This window comes from Macaca mulatta, chromosome 5 (assembly GCF_049350105.2).
Source record: "Macaca mulatta isolate MMU2019108-1 chromosome 5, T2T-MMU8v2.0, whole genome shotgun sequence".
Taxonomy (NCBI): Eukaryota; Metazoa; Chordata; class Mammalia; order Primates; family Cercopithecidae; genus Macaca; species Macaca mulatta.
The window spans coordinates 122,743,691-122,770,735 of NC_133410.1; the positions used below are offsets into that span (position 1 = coordinate 122,743,691).

Here is a 27,045-nt window from a genome sequence, read left to right on the forward strand (position 1 = left end):
AGTACAAATAGATTTATTTATTTTTTTTTTTAGTTTGCAAGGATATTACTGGGTTACAGCAAAATATGGTCATGTTATTCCTAAAATTATTTTTGCTCAGAAAAGGAAATAAAATATTTACTATTAAAGAAATTAAGGGAGGTATAAAGTATTTATAAAGATTTTCATTAAAAAATGACTTAAATGTTTTAGAGTCTAAAGAAATGATCTATGATTACATAGAACATTTGCTTATGTGAAAGAATTCATCCTGGCCACATTAAAGTAATTGGGTAACTATTCTACCACCCCCAGCTGACTTGCAGAAGCTAGAAATAGCACAGCATTGTGAATACCATTGAGTATTTCAAGTATTAAGATGTTCCATGAATCAGATAGGTGTGGTACCATTTCCAGTTAAGAGTTGATGACATGGAAGAAAAAGATTTTAAGAGACTGGTCAAAGACTCACATCATCTGCTTGGATTTATAAAGTCTCTTGGCATTCAAGTTTACACATTTGCATGATCAGAGAACTTCTAAGCATTCTCTAAGGGTATCTCTTTTCTCCACTGTGTAACCAAGGTGATGGCCACAGTTATTTTCTTGAAAGAAAAAAATTCAGACTTGGAAAAGAGACAATGAGACCAATTAGATATAAAGTTTTAAAATATTTGGAAAGTTCTTCTTTGCCTCTTTTTTGTATTTTTTGGTCATGAAAGCAATCCACCTGCCCCTAGGTACTGTAATGATTTTAACTAACTCTGCTAATCAATTTTATATTAGTCAAAACAGAGCATGCATCTTTCAGGTCAAGAGTTAATTTTTTTTTTTTTTTTTTTTTTTTTTTTTTTGAGATGAAGTCTCACTCTTGTTCCCAGGCTGGAGTGCAACGGTATGATCTTGGCTCATTGCGACCTCCGCCTCCTGGGTTCAAGCGATTCTCCTGCCTCAGCCTGCCGAGTAGCTGGGATTACAGGTGCCTGCCACCATGCCCGACTAATTTTTGTAGTTTTAGTAGAGACGGGGTTTCACCATGTTGGCCATGCTGGTCTTGAACTCCTGACCTCAGGTGATCTGCTTGCCTCAACCTCCCAAAGTGCTGTCATGAGCCACCGTGCCCAGCCAAGAGTTAATTTCAAAGTGTTAATATTCTGTCCTACCTTCAGTATTAATAGCGAGAAGTATAAAAAGTGAGAATGGTTAAAATCCTTTACAGCCATGATAGTAGGTTTTAATTTCTTTCAATGATTTCTGTTGCTGTTGTTTAGCTTACAATTAATTTAGTTTCTTTTCAATAACTGGTTTCATCCCTTTATGAAAAGTATGCTATTTGAATTTAGTAAATAATAGAATTTAGTTTACTCCTGAGTAAGTTTATTTATAACCACATTTTCCTGAGTAAATAAACTGGTACATTTGTGAGTGCTTTCTTGGATCAAGAAGGCAGAAAGAGTTAAAGAGCATGTCCTCTCTACCAAATAAGCATCATATCCCTTTGCTGGTTTTGAAAAACAAACAAACAAACAAACAAAATTTCACAGTGTCGACTGAACTGTTATGTCCTTGAATTTGTTTTTTGAGAAAGAACTAGGCTGACTATATTAAGAGTACTCAAAAATGTTACTATGCATCCATAATTACTGAACTCCTTGCGATCTTTTTAAAGGCATTTTCCCCTCATCTTCTTGCTACTGCAGGCTCTCAGTCATATTTCAGTGTTTCTCACACTGATGTTGCCTCAATGAGGTAGAAGCTAAGTAGTTTTACCAACTAACATAGTATGAATATTTCAACTATAAGGATGTCATTTCACTTCTTTGTGTTAAATACTTCTTATCTTATTTCGACTCAGGAAGTCTCTTCCCCTGGAAGAGACTGTCAAGACAGCAAAGCAGATCTTTTACTACCCAGGAATATGCAGCAGCATCTCCTATCATTGTCCTTTCATGTTTTCTAACTTATTTTTATCTTCAGCAGCTGCAAAAATAGTAGCTTGTGCTTTCATTACAAAGTCCATGACTATCCAGTCCATAGCTTCCTGAATCAATAAAAGATAATCTGCAAGGGCAGATTATCTTCAGTGAAGTGGGAAGAAGAGAGGCCAATTTACAAAACATATGGGAAAATTGTACATTGTGTTAAAACTACATTTCCTCCCATACATTGTTTAAAACTACTAAAGCATCTGTAATCAATAGTAAGTGGGGAACTAGTGGAAAAAAGTTTGTAAGACAAATAAAATAATTAAGGAGTATTTTTCTAATTTGGAAAATTATGAAAAAATGATAGAACCTCTTGATATGTCAAGAGTATGTTGCATTCATCTATGGCATTGTAGATCCAAAGGCCAGGGCTCAACGTAGTATGTGTGCCTATATGCCCAACTTTGATGATAACTGTAGCTTTCTCAGATGTCAGCCCATTGGACTGAAAAGGCACAGCAGCAGTCAATCTGTGTAAATTTACAATGGTCTGTCACAACTTGCAAGACTTATTTAGGTTTTGAGGAAAATTATTTCTACTTCCCATTTTTACTACACACACATTCACATAGTGATGCTGAAACTGCGTTTGCAAAAATTATGACAATGAGAGAAATCTGACATAACTGACTTCATCTTGCTTTTAACCTCCCAAGCTAACTGCCCTTGCTCATTCCTGGATATAAACCAAGCCAATTATGGGATAAATTTACTTTGCAGTTTAACTTTAAAGCAAGGATGATTACAGTCCTTTCCCAAAACTACATCCCCTCCTTTTTCAGGACTGAAACTACCTTCATAAAACTAATAAAAGGCCACAAGGTTAGAATTATCGTAAAGTCCAGAATTTGCTAAGATCTATGAATAGTTAAGCAATAACCAGCTATTGTTTCCTAGTTTGCTTACTGATCAGGAGTCATGTAGCTGGAGGTCACAAGATTTATAACTTCTTCAATTACTCCTAATAGATAACATTACTATTGTAAAACCTAAGATTGGTCTTTGAGATATGTTTCAGACTTTTGCATTATGGTGAATCAACTGATGCCACCCAGACCTGTGACTCATATACAAAGGAACTGACTCAACTGGTCCTGCAACCCCCACCCAGAAACTAACTCAGCACACGAAGACAGTTCTGACATGCCTCTGATTTCATCCCCAACCAGTCAGCAGCATCCTTTCCCTAGCCCCCTTTCTGCCAAATTATCCTTAACAACCCTAGCCTCCAAGTTCTCAGAGAGTCAGATTTCAGAAACATGTCCTGTCTTCCTGCTTGGATGCCTTTTCATAACTAAACAGTTTCTCTACTGCAACATCACTGTCTCAGTGTATTGGCTTTATCTGTACAGCAGATGAGAAGAATCCGTTGGGCTGTACCCATGTGATGCCTATAACTCTTCCAATGTTGTCATGCATTTGAAAGCAGTGATAAGATTCCTAGGCCCATGAGCTATTTCCATGCTTAGTTACTACACTGGTGAAAGCTTACTTTGGGAAGATAAAAATATCCTATTACACCAGAAATTACTAAATGACTCACAGTATCACAAGCTTTTTAAGAAAGTATACCTCACATTGGTACTGTATAATGTTTAGCTCTGGGACATTTGTCTCTAAATTCAGCTTAGATAATTAATTTAAAAGTTCTTGTTGAAATATTGGGACACAGTTGGCCAGATGTGGTGGCCCATGCCTGTAATCCCAGCACTTTGGGAGGTTGAGGCGGATGGATCACTTGAGGTCAGGAGTTTGAGACCAGCCTGGCCACCATGGTAAAACCCTATCTCTACTAAAAATACAAAAATTAGCCAGGCGTGGTGGTGGGTGCCTGTAGTCCCAGCTACTTGGGAGGCTGAGGCAGGAGAATCGCTTGAACCTGGGTGGCGGAGGTGGAAGTGAGCCAAAATTGTGCCACTGCACTCTGGCCTGGGCGACAGAGCGAGACTCTATCTCAAAAAAAAAAAAAAAAAAATTGGGGCCCAGTTTTACAGGTCTAGTAAAAGTGTTCTTAGTTTAACCAATGCAATTTCAGTAAAAATTAAATTTATGAGTCATATATTTCAGAACCAACAACATATTACATATTCTCATTTATTCCAACATGTATTATAAATGTAAATTACCATAAATTATCAATTTATTTTAAAATTTAATGTATAGTGATACATATTTGTGAGTATGACTATATTACTTTTCCTCTATTTGTTGAATTCAAAAGATGAACAGTCTTCAAAGACACCATTCAAGTTACTTAATAAGTAATTAATATTCCACACTTAGGAAATTTGTGTTTATATTATATGAACTGAGATTAAGACAATAGTAAGAATTTTACATTAAAAAACCCCTGGAGATAACATGAAGGTATTGACTTGGAGGTTTCAGAGAGGATGCCTACTGGGAATGACTACAAAGGTTATTTCTGGCACTTGCATAGGCAGATTACGACGACACAGCACTTACTCAAGTGAGGTTAATTTAACCCAGAGGATGAAGTTCCTCAATAACTTACAACACTGCCCTGTTACAAAATTCTAGTTCAGATTTAAAGAATACCAACTCAGGTACAGATGTTTACACACATCCCAAACAAACTTTTTTTGTTAGTTTTATTCTCAGCGACAGGTAAACACATTTCATGTTTATTAACTCATCATATATTTAAATAGCCCTAAGTTCCTTCTTAGGCTTCTCTCATCTTGTAAAGATTATAAGAGAAGAGCTTCTATTTCTTGAAGAGAGACTTAAATATACAATCTCATATGCTCACACTCTTCCTACTTTGGTCAATACCACTTAAAAAATCACAGTAGTCTTTTGGAAGTAAGTTATTTTTTTCTGTCATTATGGACTATTAACCTTTCCAGAGTTATTTCTTTACTGTTTAGTAATATGTTTACATTTTTTTGTAGCTTAACTTTGTGTAATGTGACACAATATTTAATCAAAATGCTATAATTCTTTGTGAAGTGGCCTAGGTATGGACCAAACATACACTACCTAAAATACTCACTGCCCCAAAATGTTATTTCCTCCAGTTGAAAACATTTCCTAATTCAAATTGTAAAATTGTAAAAAAATGACATTTGGAGAAGGATTTCTTTTTCTTTCTTTTTAAATTTGAAAACACATAATGGTATAAGTTTTTGTTTATTACCCCAACTTTTCCTGAAATCCAGATTCTCTCCATAACATTTACCATCTGTGTTTTGCTAGACAGACATGCTGTAAATAACCACATGCAGTGATGTTAATAAAGAAACCAATGATCCTGTACACAGTCAATTCAAAAACAAATCATAGGTCTTTCACATTTAATCTGTTAACTTCTATCAAGATAGTTAGTTTCTTCTCAGGAAACACTGAACCGGGTAATCACAATTTTTAAAGGGGATATTATATGTTACCGTTCTTGAGACATTTTGCATGAGAAGTGTTTAAATAATTTTGCATAGATATGCTCCTTTTTAAATTCACATTTTACTTTTGTGGAAAACAATCAGTCTACATATTTTTCTTTTCCTTTCAGCAGTGATAATCAAGACACAGGCAAAATTGAGCCAATTTTTCAAAACAGTTGAACATATCCAGGGATAAAAGGACCAGTTCAAATGAGGGATGACTTTGAGTTATTACTTAACACATGTTTAATAAATACAAAATGTGTCTCAACTCAAAATTAATGTGAAAACCTCATAATTAATTCATTAATCTATCAAGTGCCTATTATATGATACTATGGAGGCCAAAAACAGTGAATTAAAATACTTCAATTGTTTAAAATTCATAATGAGTTAAAAGAATACTGTCGCCTTCACAAACACTTGAAAAAAACCATCAGTTTCGATTTTAAAGCAAAAATGAACTTGTTTTCTGCACTTGGGCAGCTTTATGTAGTTTGGGTATTTATGTACATAGGTTGGCTGGATGTGGGTCTTAACATTTATAGATGTTTACCTACTTATCTAAAATAAATGTTTCAGAAAATAGGAACAATGATATTTAAAAAACACACACACAGTTCTCTTTGGATTTATGAACTCTTTTAAATTATGGGCCAGGAATTATACTAGGCATTCAATACATTGTATCACTATTCAACATAAGCATGCTCTATTATTGTTATTATTATTTTCAGGTTGAGCCATATGAAATTATCACTTTTATAGGTAAAAAATTGTTAGGCCGGGCGCGGTGGCTCAAGCCTGTAATCCCAGCACTTTGGGAGGCCGAGGCGGGTGGATCACGAGGTCAGGAGATCGAGACTATCCTGGCTAACATGGTGAAACCCCGTCTCTACTAAAAACACAAAAAACTAGCTGGGCGTGGTGGCGGGCGCCTGTAGTCTCAGCTACTTGGGAGGCTGAGGCGGGAGAATGGTGTGAACCCGGGAGGCGGAGCTTGCAGTGAGCCGAGATCACGCCACTGCACTCCAGCCTGGGAGACACAGCGAGACTCCGTCTCAAAAAAAAAAAAAAAAAAAAAAAATTGTTAGGTATTAACAATTATTATTATTTTTTATTATTTCTTTTTAGAGACGGAATCTAACTCTGTCTCTCAGGCTGGAGTGCAGTGTGGGATCTTGGTTCACTGCAACCTCCACCTCCCGGGTTCCAGCAACTCTCCTGCCTCAGCCTCCTGAGTAGCTGGGACTACAGGCACATGCTGCCACACCGGCTAATTTCTTTTGCATTTTAGTAGAGAGAGGGTTTCACCGTGTTGCCCAGGCTTGTCTCGAACTCCTGAGTTCAGGTAATCCACCCACCTTGGCCTCCCAAAGTGCTAGAATTACAGGCGTGAGCTACCATACCCAGCCAGTATTGACATATTATTATCCCTATTGTACATATGACTCAGAATGGTTTACATGAGCAGTCAGAATGCATATTCAATAAAGAGCTGGGCTGGGATTCAAATCTAGTATATTTGACACCAAAGGGTGTCCTCCATTCCAATAGGAAAAAAGATCCTATGACTTAATGCTATGATATGAATGTATGTGTCCCTACAAAGTCCATGTTGGACCTTAACACCAAACGTTGATGGTATTAACAGGTGGGGGCCCTTGAGAGGTTATTAGGAGGGCACTAGTGCCCTTATAAAAGGGCTTGAGGGCCGGGTACAGTGGCTCACATCTGTAATCCCAGCACTTTGGGAGACCAAGGTGGGTGGATCACTTGAGGTCAGGAGTTTGAAACTAGCTTGGCAAACATGGTGAAATCCTGTCTCTAATAAAAATACAAAAATTAGCTCAGCATGGTGGCGGGTGTCCGTAATCCCAGCTACTCGGGAGTCTGATGTAGGAGAATTGCTTGAACCTGGCAGGTGGAGGTTGCAGTGAGCCGAGACTGTGCCACCGCACTCCAGCCTGGGTGACAGGGTGAGACTCTGCTTAAAAAAAAAAAAAAAAGGGCTTGAGGGACTGGCTAGTGCCTTCCATTCCTTCTGCCATGTCACAGCAAGAGGAGCCATTTTGAAAGCAGAGAGTAAGCGTTCACCAGACATCAAGTCTGCCGGCACCTAGATCTTAGACTTTCCAGCCTCCAAAACTGTGAAAATAAATTTCTACTATTTATAAATTACTCCGTCTGTGATATTTTGTTATAGCATCGCAAATGGACTAAAACACTTTTAAAACATGCATTTTCTATGGTTTTAACTGCTAAATTATGGAGCGGGGTTGGAGGGGGAATCATATGTACAAAAACCTACACAGAAAAAGTTGTAAACTGATCACAACTTCAAGAGAATTCCGATCATTTTAGTGGCTGCTAGGACATGTCATGGTTGGTATCCACTATGCTTCCTTCCTCTACCAATTAAATATTTATTATTCCTACTATTGCCCAACACTATTCTAGATACCATGAATATGGCTATAAACAAAACAGACAAAAATCTCTGCTTTACAGAAACTTACATTTTAGTAGGAGGTAGAGGAACAGGAAACATGTAAAATAGATATTTTAGATAATAAACACAAGGAGAAAAGTAAAACAGAAGAATGGGGAGTGCTGGATTTGGGGGGACGTAATTTTTCATTTTATTTTATTTTTTGAGACAGAGTCTCACTCTGTTGCCCAGGTTGGAGTGCTGCGATGCCATATCAGTTCACTGAAACCTCTGCTTCCCAAGTTCCAGTGATTCTTGTGCCTCAGCCTCCCAAGTAGCTGAGGTTATAGGCATGCACCACCACACCTGGCTAATTTTTTGTATTTTTAGTAGAGATGGGGTTTTGTCATGTTGGCCAGGTTGGTCTCAAACTCCTGACCTCAAGTGACCTGCCTGCATCCCAAAGTGCTGGGATTACAGGCATGAGCCACCATGTGCGGTCTGGAGGGATGTAATTTAAAATAGGGTAGTCAAAGATCTCACAGAGAGGGTAACATTTGATAACATTTGGTCAGAGACTTAAAAAGAGAAAGGGCAGTAAGCCACATGGAAATGTGTATCAGGACATACCAGGGGTGGAATAGTAAGTGCAAAGGCCCTGTGGCAGGAACCTGCTTGATACATTTCAGAAAGTGTTCCTGATGCACATATAATAGGACATTAAGTCAGATGGCAAGGCAAGGCCTTGGTCATGGCAGGTCTTTTAATAGATTCCGATGGCTTTGGCAGCCACTGGAGAATACAGAGCAAGAGCAGCACATGATCTAATATATTTTTGAAAGTGTAACTCTATTCTCTGTTGAGAATAGACTGTAAGCAGAAGCAGGTCAACGGCTAAGAAGCTATGTCAATAGTGTTAGCAAAAGATGATTATATCTTAAATCAGAGTGATGGCAATGGAGTTGGTGAGCAGTAGTCAATTCCCAAAAAAAAAATTGTGCATTTTGAAGGATAAACTAGTAGGATTTTCTGAGACTGCAGGTGGGGTATAAGCAAAACTAAGGAGACAAAGAAATAAGAAGAAACTAAGGAGACAAAGAAAGACTAAGGATGACGATGAAGGTGTGTTAAAAGCACTAGAATAAAACATAGTCATATCAATTCAGTTTTCTTAGATGCATTTGAACACAAACACATTAACAATGGTTGAGACATACTATACAGGAGTAAAGCAATGAGTAATGCAGTAATGCAGACTGCACTGATAGTACTACAGAAGCGAGGAGAAATTAAAGAGAAATGTTCTTTGGAGGTGACATTTAAAAATATAACTTAATCTATATTTTATATAAAAAATAAAATAGTTGTATAGAGAGGTTTTATATTTGTTTTTAAAGAAAATGCAATTGAGTAGTTTGGAAATGTTCACACCTCATTACAGTTTTTAAATTTTGTTCTAATCTAAAGAGAAGAAATCAAACATCCAAGGGTATTTGCATATTGCAAAGAATTTCCTTTGGATACTGAAGTAGTCACATCTATGTAATCAGTGGGATAATATAGCTTTGGCAGAGAAGTTAGTTTCCTCACAGTAAGATAAATCATAGCAATCCCAATACTTAAATCAGTCTTTTTGTACTAAACATGTTGCTCACTTTCATATGATGGATTGGCAAATTCTGCTCAACAACATTGGCCAAGGGAAAAATGTTACACTATTCACAGGGGCCTGTCATGGGGAGGGGGGAAAGGGGAGGGATTGCATTGGGAGTTATACCTGATGTAAATGACAAGTTGATGGGTGCAGCACACCAACATGGCACAAGTATACATATGTAACAAACCTGCACGTTATGCACATGTACCCTACAACTTAAAGTATAATAATAATAAATAAATTAAAAAAAAAAAAAAAGAAAAGAAATAAAGATGGACTACCTAATTCACTGAGTTTCAAAGGCAAGATATTTTATCCATTCATGTACTCTGGAAGAAACTTTATTTAACATATAATAAAATTTTAATGCAAAAAATAGGCATTCACTGGGGAAATACACTAGCAGACATAATTTCATTGAAGAGGATACTATAAGTCTAAAAACTCCCTTAGGGAAACGTTAAGCCTTTTTAACCTCAGTTTATTTTACTACATTCAGCACATAGAAGGTGCTCAGTCTTTTTTTCTTTTTTTTAAATGAATGAATCCAAGTATTTCAAATAGAGGTCTTTTAGTTAGGCATTACCTATGTTACATGCATCTGAAGCATTCTGTGTTCACATATGACAGCAGCTATATCCTTATGCTTCTTTCTTTTTCTTTCTTTTCTTTTTTGATACAGAGTTTTGCTTTTGTAGCCCAAGCTGTAGTGCAGTGGCACGATCTCGGCTCACTTCAACCTCTGTCTCCTGGATTCAAGCGATTCTCTTGCCTCAGCCTCCCGAGTAGTTGGGATTACAAGCATGCGCCACCATGCCCGGCTAATTTTTGTATTTTTAGTAGAGACAGCGTTTCACCACGTTGGCCAGGTTGGTCTTGAACTCCGGACCTTAGGTGATCTGCCCGCCTCGGCCTCCCAAAGTGCTGGGATTACAGGCGTGAGCCACCGTGCCTGGCCATATTTATTTTTTTAATGCACATATTATTTCTTGTTTTAGCCATTGCACTCCAGCCTGGATGACAGAGAGAGACCGTGTCTCTAAAAAATAAAAAAATCAGAAAACAGTAAAAGGTCAAAATCAAAAGCAGAAATACATAAGGGAACTAATGTGGAAGGTGAAAATAAAATTCCCAATTTTTATTCAAATGAAAAAAGGGGGCATCTATGAGAATGTCTGTTTCCATATAAGCAATAATTGGTTATGTCAAGTAATCAGTCACTTTATGGATATTTTACTAAGAATCTGAATTTTGTGTTAGTTAGGGAAGATACTTAGAGAAACATGAAATCTGTAGGGCATTCTGAAACAAATAATTTAATTATAGACTTGTTTAAAATTACACTTTTTACTCAAAAAGCCTTTCCCTAAATACCCATTCTATCCAAACTTCCCTTTCTTACCCACTCCCATCCTGGGTCCTGGTTCCATTGTGATATTCACAAGCCTCATCCCTTCTACCCAGCCATGGAATTTAGTAACCCAGTGTCTAATTTCTAAAGAGCAATTTACAGTCCTTTTCCCACTTCTCTTAGATGACTAGTCCAGGAATAGCTTTAAAATATCTCTGTCTCTCTCTAACAATGAGTCTAGATCCCTAATTCCTGTCAAAGTGCTTGGTCTTCTCTGAAAAGAGGCCATTAGGGCTAGTATGATTCCAGATCTATGCTTATAGCTACATAGTTGCAATGTCCTCAGTCCCTTCTTTATTGTATTTCTTGATTTTACAAGCTTGCTGTACAGAGTAAATGAGATTAAAAAAAAAAAAAAAGCCCTAAAACATAGTGGTAAAGTGTTTTACAAATACAGTGGTACAGCATTTTATATATAAATGCAAGACACCAATTGGTTCTATTCAGTAGAATTAACTTCACAAAAACTGACAAATAACATGCTGTTACCAATCAAGTCAACACATTCCTTTATAGCCTTACAGCTAAACTGTTTAAGTAGCAATGGCTTTAAGGTTCTTTTGGGGATCTTTACAAAAGATAAGCTATTATCCTGAATTACGTTTCATCATTTCCTCATTCTTTAGTGCCTCACACCTGATCCCAGGAGCAAAAGATGATTCCTGCAGATGTAAGATTAGACTGTGCTACCTAACTTGGAAGTCTTCATGCTTGATAGAAAACCTCCCTGGCAAGTGCCTTTGCCACTAACCTTTCTGGAATACTTTTACATATTATTAAATGCATAGGATATAATATTGGAGTAATGTGAGCGCTGAGGGATTCCATAAATCCCCAAGTGGTTCAATGCAGTGGTTCAAAGCATGATCCCAGCTTCTGTTAAAGCACTTAGTGGTTATATGATTTAACCTCTCTAAGCTTCAGATTGGTCTTTTGAAAGACTGAGTTAATAAGACCTACTTAACAGATGGAGTTTTTATCAGGACAATGTAAGGTAAAGTCTTTAGCTACTCTGTGATCATTTTTATCCCAAGGGTAAGTCTTTGGTACAAACTATGAGCCTTGTTTATTAGCTATTTCTGCCCACTAAAATCTAACTTTCGTGAAAATTGAAATCCTATCTATGTTGTTGCCTCTGAATATCCAGTGCTTTTAACAGGGCTTGGCACCTAGTAGTCCCTCACTAAATATTTGCTGAAAGAGTAACTTACTAAATAAATGTAAAAATGAACAGCAAATTTCTTCATTCCTACTTGTCCTTTATCATTAGCCTACAAACTTGATCTAGACTCATTCATCCTAAAACATAAACAAAACAAAACAACCCTCCCTTGACCATGTATCTCCCTTTAGACATAGTCTTAAAACTGGTCTTACCATCTTTGGTCTTATAGCCTGCAAATGCATATGCCACAGAATCACCAGAGTGTTCTACCTATGGACATCTTACCACATCTTTCCTCTGCTTAAAACTTCCTGATATTCCTCAGGTGCTTGGTACATTATCTTGCAGAATCATCCTTGTCTGTGATGTATGCCTCTCATCTCTTAATATTAGGTCAGCTCAAGCTCCTTCATATGGCTCAATGCTCCCATAACTAGCACCTTCCCTCCTCTCAAGCTTGATCTGCTACCACTCTCCAACTTGCATTTCACTCTTCAGTAATATCCTGACTGCCTGCAATACCTCAGATATACCATGCTTTGTTTCTGTGCCTTCTATTGGGAATGTTTCTCCTCTCGCACCTTCTTCACCTGGTTAATAGCACCTTCCCCTTTAAAGCTAAGTTCAGGAGTTATATCTTTGAGAAGTCCTTTCAGAATGACCATTGGTGAAGAGATATGGAAAGTGAATGAACTCTCTCAGGTTAGACCAGCTTTCTATAAACTCAATTTTCAGAAGAAAGTCACAAAAAAGAGATTAAGTAGTTCCTCCTTTGATTTTTTTTTTGTTTTTAAGAGACAGTGTCTAGCTCTGTCATCCAGGCTGGAGGGAGTGCAGTAGTGTAGTCATAGCTCGCTGTGGTATTGAATTTCTGGCCTCCTCTTGCCTCAGCCTCTCGAGTATACATGTGTGTGCCACCATGCCTAACTAATTTTTATAAATTCTTTTTTTTGTAGAGATGGGGTCTTGTTATATTGCTGAGGCTGGTCTCAAACTCCTGGCCTCAAAAGATCCTCTGGCTTCAGCATCCCAAAATGTTGGGATTACAGGTATGAGTCACTGTGCTCAGGTGATTATAATCTTTTCTTACCTCAGAACTATTAAGAAAACTTAATATTTCAGTTTTAATATATTACAGAACTTTGGAAAGGAAAACTCACAGCAAAGATACAGACAGAAAATGTGTGCCATTACACCTATCCAATACATCAATTGCATTATTACCTTATGGCCAAAAATACCTCCAAGTACAATAATATTAAGCCTGAATCCTTGACATGTTTATGTTTTCCTTATACCCAATCTCTGTTTCCTAATGTTATACTTACATGATAGCCAATGCTGTTAAATTATTTTTTAATATAACAACAAAGCTTGGAGATGTTTAGGAAAGCAGCCTTGTTGAGTTTCCCTCCCTGGACTGAATACAACTATTGTAGTTTAGTCACTCTCCATTGATTTATGCTAGAATACAGTCCCCATAATCCACTCAGAATTAGCACAGTCCATTTGAAACTCTCTCAATCATTTGTGTCTTTGCCTGCAACATTATCTTGCAGAATCATCTTTCTTTTCTAAATCTTCTGTAGTCTAGTTAGAATACTATACATTACAGGTGTTCATAAAATATTTGTTGCACTAAATTGAAAAATGAAAATACCACTGTTTCAGATGTGAGAAATAAAAATTCTTTATTTCTACACAGGCTCTTTCATTAAGCTCCTCACTGAATAATGCCTTCTCTGCTTTTACTTGCTAATATCTTACTTTTTCATGTATCATATTAGCCTGAAATAAAATCACCTGTAACCTGGTGGAATATTAAAATTGCACAGGATTAAGATTAATTTCTTAAATATTTTAGACCTAATTCCTCCTGACCAAATCAAGGGGGTTATAGCAGAAATCCATAGCAGAAAATAAAATTAGCGCCACTCCACTTCCTCACAAAAAGAATCATGATATAGACAAATAACTTCACATAATTTATAGATATATTTAGTGGTATAAAATAATACAAACTCAGCAAAGGAGACATTATTTCACTCAAGCAATTATTTTATTCTAATAAATAATTTCAGAATTACATAAAATTCATAGTTAATGAAAACATAGCAAATAATTAGGATTTAACTTCTATACAGAAATGAATGAGCTCAAATATTAATTTAATTTTAGAAATTAAAGAAATTTTGTATGGAAACTTTAGAAACATAAAATTTGACCTCATAATAATTCTCACTGGAATGTATTTAAAGTAGTAACTTTATAGTCTTATAGTGCTATTGATAACATTTTGGATATTCAGGTTAGCGAACATCATTTTTTCCCAATTTTAATAAGATTTCCTAAAACTGCAGCAACGTAGTTTCTTTCAACTTTGAGTTAAATGTCTTTCTATGACTGCTTGAATAGCTTATATTATTAACATCTAATTGTTTTATAATAATATGTATTATCTTAGAATGTATCATTTTATATATTTTTTAAAATAGAAGAGATCTTACAGCAATCTATTAAAAGCATTGCATCACAGCAGCGTAGAAAAAGAGCTTAAAAGTCTGTATTATTGATTTTAATATCTAAATTCTGCTGTTATGAGGAAACCTGAGCCACAGGGAAGTTATGCAACTTGCTCAAAGCAAGTTAGATAAAGGTTAGAACTAGAAACAGTATAGATTTCAGATTCAAATCAGATACTTGCTGACATTTTATATTTTATATCACTTAAAAAAAGTGATAAAGCCATAATCTGAAAAGATAAAGAAGATAGAAGGAGTAATATTTTAAAATTTTACACAAACCTTAGATTTAGTAGCTTATTAAATAGGACAATTTTTATTAGGTAACGGGAAAAAATAGATATATGAACAAAAATGAGGAAGTTTTACAATCAACATTTATGTAACTATATTATAAAGTAAATTATATTTGGATAACTATGAAATTTTTGATTACACAAAGTGTGAGTCTGATTACCTCTTATATTTTTAACTCCCACATAAAGTAATATCTATGAATAGTTAACCCATTTATGCTGGAGGATGCGATTTTTTGAATTTTTGCATGAGTGGAAAACCAGACCTTGGTGATGACCTTGAGCAGGAAATAAATAACTCCGACATGCTTAGCGTTCCGATAATGGAACAGTAGGTATAAGCTGGTAAATGTTAGATTTTTAAACTCTGAATTCTTAAAGTTAATTCTTAAGGTGAATTAAGAGTTTAAAAACTGATAGCTTAATCAAAGTTTAGAATCTGATGGAAGAAATCTTACAACATATACATGTCTTTAGAGTTTATGCAGTATTTTATAAAATAATGCTACATTATTTTTGCTGTGGATATTTCTAAAACTCATTACAGGGTTTCACAAACTCACAAGAAAAGCTATTTATAGAAATTTTGAGCAGATAAACTTTATTAATATAGAGTGAGCTGACGTTTTCCTTACGTTAAAATGAGAAGTTACATGTTTTTGTTTGTTGGTTCCATTTGTCTTGATTTTGGACCTTGTTTTCAAATGGGGTTGGCAACAGTCTGACCCTGTATTTTGTCAGCAGAGCTAAACAAGCTTGAGATTATCACTGAAAAACTTAGGATAACATGACAGGAGGCCAAGAATAAAGAGAAAAATTGAGTATAGAGGTAAAATAGAAGAAATATACAAAAATAGAGACAATGAAACTGTGTTACATTTGTGGTGGCATAGAATAAATTTGCCATCAGTCCTATAAGTTACTAATTCTGATACAACACTTAAAAAATCAGCAGGGAGTATATGCAGACAGTAATTTTTCTAAATAAACTTGTTGTAAAATCAAATTTTGGATTAGAAACCTGAAAGAAGTTATTATACACTACAGTTTCCTCTAAGACACTTTTAACCTAATGGAATGACACAATTATCAAAAGTCCCTCAATAAAATACCCAAGATTTTCTTAATTTGCAGATTTTCTGGAAATGAGAAATGTATGCAAGACAAGTCCTAAAATACAAATTACATGTAGATACGAAGAAGATCAGTATAATGAGATCATCTGCCTTAGGAAATCCCACACAGAAAAGAAGGTTTTCATAGATCAAACAGAACTTAAGAATAGTTGAATCTGGGTAATCAGTCATCATACTATTCACTAATGTACATATTTATAGAAGACACACACAGATAGCTCATTAATCAAGTGATTCTATAAATTAGCTTAGACCACGATATCCAGGTGTCATCAAATACGAATCACCATTCAAGTAATAAGGGTGCCAACAACCTTCCTTAATTGAGCCTTTTGCAAACATCCTCGTTACTACTACCTAGTAATCAGGAAAAGGAAAAAGGAATTCAAGCAGGATGAATTCTCTACACACAGTCTCATAGCCATAGATTCTGCCTGTTGTAAAGGGCTCCACTTTCCTAGATCTGTAAGAAGGATGAAATACAGCAAGAGATCCAAGCTCGTGGTGAATGGTGAGCTGAAGTGAGATACTGGAAACAGGATGGTGACAGAAATGACACAAAGACATACAGGAGCCCAACTTCAACAGGTGCTGCACAGGAATGCTGGGAAACAGCAGCAGACGGACCATATGGACACACACCCATTAGAAGGAAGTAGGTGACTCTGAACAATGGTGCTGGACGGGTTATGAGGCGGAGAGGCATTGTGGCTTACAGCGACAGGTTCTGCAAACTGTGGCTACAGCCACAAACCAAAGGGCAGTCTTCAAATGTATACAGTGTGGAAAGAACTCCGGCTACACATCACTGACTCTAGGCACACCCACATTCCTGGCGAAGAGTGCGGTTTGTACTGTCAACTGCTAATTAAGAGCTAATGATGACAGCTGTTTGATAACCCCTTAAATTAATGGAAGTAACTGTTTTCCTGGAAATGGATTAAAAATGGAAATGCCTATTTAAATAATTTTTGGCCTAAAGAATTGTGTATTTTGAAAACACTAGTTAGCTGTAAGGAGAAAACTTTTTTTCCTAGTATAGGATAGGCAGTTGTTACCACAGTGCTTCCATGATGGCAATTATGCTTTGTTAGGACTCCCATTCGCTTTTTTTTTTTTTGAGACGAAGTCTCGCTTGTCACCCAGGCTGGAGCGCAGTGGCGCGATCTCGGCTCACTGCAAGCTCTGCCTCTTGGGTTCACGCCATTCTCCTGCCTCAGCCGCTCAAGTAGCTGGGACTACAGGTGCCTGCCACCACGTCCGGCTAATTGTTTGTATTTTTAGTAGAGATGGGGTTTTACCGTATTAGCCAGGATGGTCTCGATCTCCCGACCTTGTGATCCGCCTGCCTGGGCCTCCCAAAGTGCTGGGATTACAGGTGTGAGCCACTGCTACTGGCTTTTTTTTTTTTTTTTTTTTTTTTAAAGCAAAGTCTCACTCTGTTACCTAGGCCGGAGTTCAGTGGCACAATCCCGGCTCACTGCAATTCTCCACCCACCAGGTTCAAGTGATTCTCATGCCTCAGCCTCCCGGGTTGCTGGGATTACAGGTGCGTACCACCGTGCCCAGCTAATTTTTGTATTTTTAGTGGAGACAGGGTTTCACCATGTCGGTCAGGCTAGTCTTGGACTCCCGACCTCAAGGGATCCGCCTGCCTCAGCCTGCCAAAGTGCTGGGATTACAGGTGTGAGCCACCACTCCCAGACTCCCATTTGCTTTTAAACTATTAGTAACTCTCCATGACACTGAGTTTGCTGCTGAGTTTCCTCACATAGCATCAGAGATATTTGGTTTTAAACACAGAACAAAATTAGAAAGTTGCTCAAAAGGTCAACACTAGGGTGTTAACACATTGCCTTGGAGAAAGAAAACAATGAACTCTGGAAGCTTTTTAGAAAGAAGAGTTGTAAAACAATTCAAGTCCCTTAGGATGATTATGAGCTTGGGAAGAAAAATGTGGTTAGAGCTAAATGTTGAAGGTATTTAAGAAAAAGGAAATAAAATAACTTTTAGATTTTAAAAATATATTTATCTTGGGTCTCACTTTTTTCCTGGGTTTCACTGAGTTTTTTTTTTTTTTGGATAAAACATGCATTTATGTTGGGTTTCACTAATTTTTCCTGATAGCTATTGTATTAAGTAAGATAAATGGGCCTACATTATAGCACAACAAGATTCATATAAAGGGTAGGAAGCAGCATTTTGACACATTCAAATCTCTTGAACACGACTAGTTCACAAAGAGAAGCACATGGAACTTAGGTAAACAGAAGGGATTCAATAAATATTTGCTGAATGAAGAAACAGCCTAGACACAATTCAAAAGTATTACACAGACTGGGGCCATGATTTCTCAATGGAAACTAGTAAGAAGAGCTGAAGAAAATGGGCCTTTAAATCTTGGCTCTCTAAGGTGCTCCAGACTGAAGAACCATTAATCTCTGACTACTTTTGCTTTCTTTTATCTTTGAGAACAGCTGGCCTGTCTGCCTTTTCCCACTCAAAGAGGCCAGAAAGAAAAACTCTGTTGTTAGTTTACCTCATTTCTTCCTTTGACCAGGTCACCACAGTGTTTAATCCCCTCCTCCAGCAACTCCATGTTTCTTTACATTGGAGAGGACACAGAAGCTGTCCCTGCCAGTTAGTCCTTGGGGATGGGGCAGAATGTGCACTGCCTTGGCATGGGAGGCACGTGACATGCTATTCAAGGAATCATGTGCCATCATAAAACAACGTACGTCTAGGTGCTGGTGTTAGATGCACTATATCCGAGGCAGCCAGCAGCAATGGGTAGAGCATATGCTCGCATGCAGAAGTATGTATGGGGGCATGCCTTTAAGAATATGTCAATAAGTGTGGTGTCTCACTGATAACAATGTTGTCTACAGAAAAGAGAAGGTTGAAAAGTATGTGTGTGGAAGACACACAATTTTGTAGATATGACATGGCTTTGTAGATAGGATACAGTTTTGGTCAGATTATTTAACTGATAGTATTTGTGAGTTCTTGGATGTTAGTTATGTTAGATATGAGTAAATTTGGGTTTCAACAGAACTGGACAATAAACACATTCCCTACCAAGCTACTGAGAGCCACAGAGATTCTAAAGTAAAAATGAGACAGCATAATTATTCACATATAGGGTCTTTCTTGAGGACCACGCACTGATAAATGGAGAGATTCTCACACAGATAATCAGCATAATAAATAATTTCAAATCATTTAAGACCATTTTATGTACCACTTGCCCCAGTAAAAATGATGGCGCCTAGGCAATCTTTCAAAGTGTCTTCTAGTCTTAAAGGTTTCTGATATCATTCAATATTAAAAGGGTTAGTCTACAAAAGGCTGTCTGGGTCTTATAGAGAACACAAATGAGTCCTAATGAGGTATGGCTATGACATTTTTGGCCAGATCTACACCAGTAAAATTAAGCAGAAACTTAAATAATGCATTTATTAAGGGAATAAACCAAAGCACTTTGGGTTAAACGAGCAACTGGACATTTCTTTTGATCTCAATATGCTGCTGAATTTGTCTAATACTTTTTGTATATAGACTCAATGTATCTATAATACAAATACTATCTCAATTTATGAAATCCCAGAGGCAAGATGAAACCCATATCATTGTTATGATTTGAATTGGAGAACTGTTTTCTAAGAACTGACATTATTATTTCATTTTATTAAAAAGAAATTACAAACTACAAGGTAACACTGACAGGAACTCTGTTTATACATTAATATTTACATAGATTAATAACAATGATCCTGAACCAATACTTAGTACAGCTGAATGCCAAATTCAGGTGAGAAAGACCACTTAATAAAACCCTTCTCATGATCACGTGCAGATGAAGTGCATATAGTGAGGTGCTAGTATTCTCCTAATTTTATTTAGTTATTTAAAGATTCAGTTTCTCCAGTGGACAATGAACAAGTTTTCTTAGTCATGCTCAAGGGAAGAATGTAAAAATTCATATGAAACATTTAGCTTAGCTTAAAGAGCTAATGAATCCAAAACACAAAGATAATGCTTCCTGAATCACTGGGAAAGCTAAATGGCTTATCTATTTATTTGGCTAAAAAAAAAAAAAGATATTTCAATCTAATATGACTGGTATAAATGATTCATCAAACTACTTCAGTTCAAATTTTAGCTTAAGTGAAAGAGTGAGATGAATAGAGCTACTAAATAAAATTCTTGACACAGCTATCTACCTTTCCACTGTAAAAAATAATGACTGACTACCTCTAGCAGAGTTAGGTCAGTGTGCTTAGTTATATAAATAGAGAGTACACTTTAATAGCATCAGCTGTTCTATTCACACAAAAAGGAAAAAGTCAGCAGAGCTGACTGGCAAGTTGTGATCTATAGCAATTTTTATTCTCTAAATTGACCCCATGTCTCCTTGACCTGAGAATTTCCAAGTCCTTTATTCTAAAACATGAATACAACTTTTCAAGACTTTATCGTATTAATGCTACCTTTAGAATTAAAGCTTATGGTGATACTATTAGGTAAGTAATCTTTTCAGATGAGGTTTAATTAATTTATGGATCATTGCTCCCAATTTATATTTCGTTTCCTTTAATATTTCTGTTTCAAATCCTACTGTTACCGCTGTTTGTCAGAATGTCTTCTAGATAACTGGTCTATAGAGATTGTAGTTATATACAATGAATTACAAAAACAACATAAAACTGCAAATGCAATTAATACAAAAGTAATACTTCTAAAATAGTGATGTGGCCAAAGGAGGTGACCTAACTGCAAATGTGTGTTCAGTATATGTGTGCAGGGGCACTGAGAAGATGTCTGTAGAAACACTACCAATGACTCATACACGTAGCTAAAAAAACCTTGGCAACCAAAGTGAATGGAGGTCAAAAATATCTTTGGAATGTACACAAAAAACTAGGATAAAAAGGCGGCCAAATAGAAAATTCTACTGATACTTACTTGAGATGACTAAAAGTTAAAAAGTTATTTTTATACTGTATCCTTGAATATAAATTGTTTTCCAGATAAGTTTTATGAATGTACCCAATGGGAATACATTTTATATTACTTTTTGACTGACAAATTTACAATTTGTTATGTTCCTATAACTAGCAACTCATTATTAGTTGTCATTACTGCAATGTGCTAGAATATGCTACATGTCTACAGTTCAAAATATACAAAAGAATATGTGGGAAAAATGACAAAAGTAACATATTGTTGAAATAATTATGTACTTATAAAAATATTTTTTTACTCATAAATAAAATATTTTTGTGTTTTAGGATAGGCCTACTTCCTAAACTTATTAGTTATTTGAAGCACTTTTTTTTTTTCATGTATATATATATGAAGCTCTGAGTTAGGATTTTCCATTTCTGGTTAAATCATACCTTTCACATCTTCATCCTCAATTGTTGTATTTGAACTCTCAGTTGACTCCTGATGAGAAGAAAACACATTTTTAGGTTGCACGCAATGAATAGTTTGATTTCATCTTTAAAAATTGGCTAGTGACATACATATCATGCAAAATTCTTCAGCAGGCTATGTGCATATGCTGACATGCAAATGGACAAACACATTAAGTGGTTTTTAACAGAAATAAAATGTCTGATGCTGCAAACATTTCAAACAGGGAGTACTCTGGTTGCCTAATCTCCGAAGCTGTATAAATCCAGGTGATTTGTAGAAGCAGCGGAAGTATGCAGTTAGCCTTAAAAACTGTGTAAGGATGTGTTTTGTGTTACAGTGCCCTATAAGGTTTGCTTTTTCTGTGTGTTTACAAGCAGTTGAATATGTTAGCCGAATGAATTTGAAACTTAAAATAGAAAAAAATTTTATTCCCAATTAATTAACCAATAAGAGTACCTTCTTTGTGTCAGGCACTATGTTAAGGCCTGTATGCTTTACTCCTTTATAAGGAGAGAAAGCATTTCACTGCATCATTTGATGAAGAAGCTAAGGGGGTTAAGTTGAGATATGCTGAAAGTACTTTTCAGAAGAATTTTCATGTTTGTCCTCAGCACAATGGAATTATAATGAATAATTTACTTTCAAGGACAATTAGACTTTTTTCATTCTTTTCAAAATTAGAAACTGGCTGTTATTGATAAGAAACCTACTTCCATAATAAAAAGACAAAGTTCTTTCTTTGTAAAACTACAAATTAAGTGGAAGATTGTTAAGCACACTTAAAAATACACTATAACTGCCAGAATTAAGATATACTTCTTAAAATGGTATGATAAATGTGTTCATTAATAATGTATGAATAAAATATTTTCTAGCAAATACATTTTGCAATATTCATAAGAAAGACATGTTTTCTACTTGGAATGATTTAAATGCTAGAGCCAAAAATAACTGGAAACAAACTTCCAGTCAATAGCTCAGTAATGGAAAACAGATTCTGGAAAATAATGTAAACACCAGCCAGTGTCATTTTAGAGATTCAGTATTCCAAAAGGTGATAAATTTATATAAATATCATATATAATATTTAAACCAAGGGAAAAACTAATTAAAGGTGTACCCAGAGTCTCCATACACACAAAACCAAAGAAATGAATCTTCATGCATTTCTTAATGTGACCTAGTATTCAAATTTAAGCTGTAAATGAAGGTAAACCCATGCACTGTAAAATTAAACTAATTCATGTAAGCAAGAAATATCATGCAGTAACTCTTACAAATGATATAGCTAGAACTACTGAAGTGTCCATTCCAGCTGTTATGCTCGGCGTTTCATTGGCTAATGCTATTAAAAAAATTGTTCTCATATGTGATGGTCCTGACTACCTCAAGGCTTTTCGGGACCTAGACCATTTGCAGTGTCATGACTATAAAGTAAATCTCATATTAAAGAACATAACACTTCATGTTTTTTACTTTAATGGTTTTAATATTGATCAACTACATGTTAAACCAGAGAGGAAATGTGTTTTCTAAGTCTTAAGATAAAATGTGCTTTCTAAGTCTTAAACATCATTGATAAGAGCATGGAGAAGATGTATGACTATATCTAGTATTTGAGAAAAGTTCAGTATTTTTTTTCTTCCCTTAGAGATATAATAATGTATGAAAAGTAATAAATTGGACACATGGAATAAATTCAGAAAAGGTCTTTCATCCTATAGACATATATGCTAGTGCTGTTATTTAGTTAACATGCTATACAAATAATTTATAATGTATAGGAAACAATTAGTCTTCTTTCAGGCTAAGTAGTTAAACCCCTGTTACTGGAATATGTATTACTCAACAACAGACATATTGCACAAAAAGTGAAACTCTCTGATTCTCCTCAAATTCATGCCAAATAACAACAACAATAACAACAACAACATCATCACCACCAACAGGGAATTAAGAAACAAACAGTAAAAACAAAAACAACCCACTCTGACAACAGAATAGAATAAAACTCAAAAGTAACACTAAAGTAAAAAAAAAAAAACCTATGAAGTCAAGTTGATATTTTTGAAGACAATGGAATGATATTGCCAGAAATTCTAAAATACCATGCACAATATATTTACAGTACAAAGCACAAAGTCTTGGGAAAAAAAAAGTGACCAGATGGAATTGCTTAAGACACACAGTCATCTTGACATAAAGACTTCATTCACGTTTAGCCTGACTTTTATTGACTCATGGGAACATTAGTTTCTCTTTCGAGATATCATTCATTTTTATTTGCAAGAAGTATGTCCACAGTTATAGACAAATTAGGCCCAAAAGGAAGTGTGGTAGAAAATGGTTAGAATTTTCTTCCCTATTTTTAGATAATGAATTAATTTTTTTGAATATTTGATGAGATGTATAGTCTTGTTAAAGCAAGATGATGTTGATTCTTTCTGAATACCTTGTTTCCATCAGGGTTGTGGATTACAGTAGTTTGGGGCTCCTGAGTGAGAACAAAATAGAGAAAGAAACAGTTCGCATTGGTAAGTACATTATTTCTAGTGTGAGGGACAGAGCAGAGTGAGCCAGCTGACAAAATGAAATAGTGACAAGAGCTAAAGCGATGTTAACTGCTGTCAGAGTTGCAGCTGACAATATCTCTGATGAAAGATCTCCCTGGCGAGCCCATGAGATAGGAACCTCCCTACCCAGAAGCAGCATGCAAAAGACCTTATTCTTGATCAGCATTCAAACAAGGCTTTGATATTTAGAGACTTGAAGAGGCACTCACTGTTTCACCTAATCCTATGCTTTCCTTTCTTCTTTAATGAGTGGCCTGTGAATGTCTGTCCCATAGAGAACTGCCAAAGACACTGGAGGTAAAACTTCGAGATGATTTCAAATTCTCGGAGAAGATATTTTTCAGTTATATTGGTTTGAAACTTGATTATGGCATCATTAATATAATTAACACACAACTGAATACCCTTGTAAAATCTAGAACAATTGGACAACACTTAAAAAAAGACTATACTAAAGAATCCATTTCAAAAGTCCATAAAAATTTTAAGGAATATTTTAAAAGTTTACCTAAAGGGTTCTAGAACTAATCATATAATCACTATAATTTGAGGCATATTGCTATTAAATCCTATGTTAATTCATATCTAAAAAAAACCTTCCACTTTATGGACTATATATGCAGGATATTTGGCTGTAAAGTCATGCTTTTTTATGAAGAAATTATTGGTTTTTCTATTGTTTTCTGTCAGAAAGCAAAGAAATATTCCCAAGTGGAGAATAACACTCAAATAACTGATTTAAAAAAAAGATGCAATATGCATACACCAGTGACATGCCTGGCACCTTCTTTATGTGGTATCTTGGCAATGGGGAGGTATTGCAACCCTCTGGGAGTTCTCAACCATGGGCACTCTCCCACCATTATAGTTTACACTGCTGCAATATTGAGAGAGAACATATGCACTGCTTCCATTCTCCCTTTCCTTTGGCTACAGCTGTGATCAACATTGTCTGTTACTAGTAGATAACCTGCTATCTTGATGTGTCCTTCTTTTTTTTTTTTTTTTTTTTTTTGAGACAGAGTCTTACTCTGTCGCCCAGGCTGGAGTGCAGTGGCGCCATCTCAGCTCACTGCAACCTCCGCCTCCCGGGTTCACACCATTCTCCTGCTTCAGCCTCCTGAGTAGCTGGGACTACAGGCACCCACCACCACACCCGGCTAATTTTTTTTGTATTTTTAATAGAGACGGGGTTTCACCGTGGTCTCGATCTCCTGACCTTGTGATCCACCCACCTCGGCCTCCCAAAGTGCTGGGATTACAGGCGTGAGCCACCGCGCCCAGCCTGATGTGTCCTTCTTTTAAATGTTTTTAAATGGAGCCTCATAGTTAACTCAAGTGAAATGATTCCCTAACATTGTAAAATTTATTTAAAATAAGAGCATGAGAACAGTAAATAATTGAAAAAATTCTGAAAATCATAAATCAAAATATGAAATAGTTTAGGGAAAACGTTATGGAACTCAGAGGGCACTGAATGACGGTATTCAAATTCTGAATTTTAACATAATACCATCTCAAAGTGTTAGACTAATTTAGTTGTTAATTGTGTGGATTTGATTGAGATAGACATAACTGGTTTCCACTGATAATTCAAAGCTCTATTCTTTGGAATTTCATTCTTTGGATTAAAGTGAAACAGTGACAATTTAATTTCAAACACAATAAACAAAAAGCTCTAAATTATCCAGTGCCTCTTTATCTCAGAAAGTGAAGTCTTACAAAGCCCTGTTGTGTTTTAATAAGAGGGAAACAAGAACTCTGAATAAGGTCTACTTTTATGTTGTCTAGCAACAATCCCATTAGCTCTCCTTGATGTCAGCATTTGCATCATGAAAAGAAGAAACCATTGTTTGCATAATCTAGAACTATCATCATCAGAAGAGCTAAGAGCAACCAAAGCGCTATATTTTGAATGCAGCATGCAATAATTCCAACTACAGAGACCACAGCTATCAGTACAATGTTCAACAATGAAATGAGATAATCTCATGTTAGAACACACTGCTTGACAACTAACTTAACCAAAAAAACTCAAAAAAAAAAAAAAACTTTGTCATATCGTAGAAAGCAAAAAAAAAACAAAAAACCAAAAAAACAAAAAAACAAAACCCAACATCCAACGAAATAAAATATTTATATATATGGTATCTATATAGTGAAAGCAAATGAGAGAAATCACAAAAAAAAAAAAAAAAAAAAAGAAAAGGTAAAGAACTTAAGAAGGGTTACAAAAGAGTCCAGGTATACCAGCGCCGGGGTAGGAATATTTTCTTTGGGGCTGGTTACCACGTTGGCTTTGTTGTTTATCTGTGGGTATGCAGAAAATAGAAACAGAGATGCCTTAAACCCCTTGGTAGCCAATATCTCTAGACGCAGCATGTCTACATGGAGATGTAGACATGAAGATAAAGAGCCACTGAAGATGAACGTGAAAGACATGGTGACGACTGACAGGAATGATGATCGCTAGTCTCCGATGGTCACACACAGGCTGGACCATGTCCGTGATGGTGCAATGAGAAAACAGACGTGTCTGCTGTTGCTATGCCACCTTAGCAAACAAAGAACTGCTTCAATGGAGCTCCAATCAGGTTTCAGAGTATGAAATGAATATAACCATTCTCATACTCTTCAAGTGGATTCTGTTTCCAAGCTTCCAATTGTTCACTGTTATAAATACATTTCTTTCTTCCCCCATTTTATTCTTGAGCCTGAAGTCACATATAGACGATCTTTCTCTGGGGATCCATCATTACTTTGCTTAGGAGCAATTAAATTATCCAATGAAAATTTAGGTCTTTGATAAAATGCTGTCACAATAGCTTTTAAAAATGGTAAGTGTAGATCTCCTTTAAAAATTACATCTTCAATTATTAGTGGGGAAATCAAACTTTTTATGTTGAATGTAAAAGGACTTTAATTTTTACAGTTGTGTAAGAGGAAAATACTACATTTTCTGTCACAGTGCTACTGCTATCACTGCAGAATATATTTGGTAATATCATTCCCTTGCTTTAACATAACTGGATTTGACTTTAAAGAATATATCATTACCACTGTGG

At 35.9% G+C, this 27,045-nt stretch overlaps 1 protein-coding gene across 29 annotated transcripts in view; it reads right to left on the bottom strand.

Moving 5' to 3' along the window:
- The window catches only part of CAMK2D (calcium/calmodulin dependent protein kinase II delta), a 305,498-nt gene that overhangs the window by 21,660 nt on the left and 256,793 nt on the right, over nt 1-27,045 (bottom strand). For 18 of the 29 annotated variants that reach the window (XM_028848742.2, XM_015139114.3, XM_028848743.2 and 15 more), the window contains one exon: nt 21,386-21,434. In XM_028848742.2, coding sequence (XP_028704575.1) covers nt 21,386-21,434 — 49 coding nt within the window. Of the gene's footprint in view, nt 1-21,385; nt 21,435-23,859; nt 23,902-27,045 lie in introns of all 29 variants that reach the window. The other 11 variants (XM_028848727.2, XM_028848738.2, XM_015139108.3 and 8 more) reach the window with 1 other exon arrangement.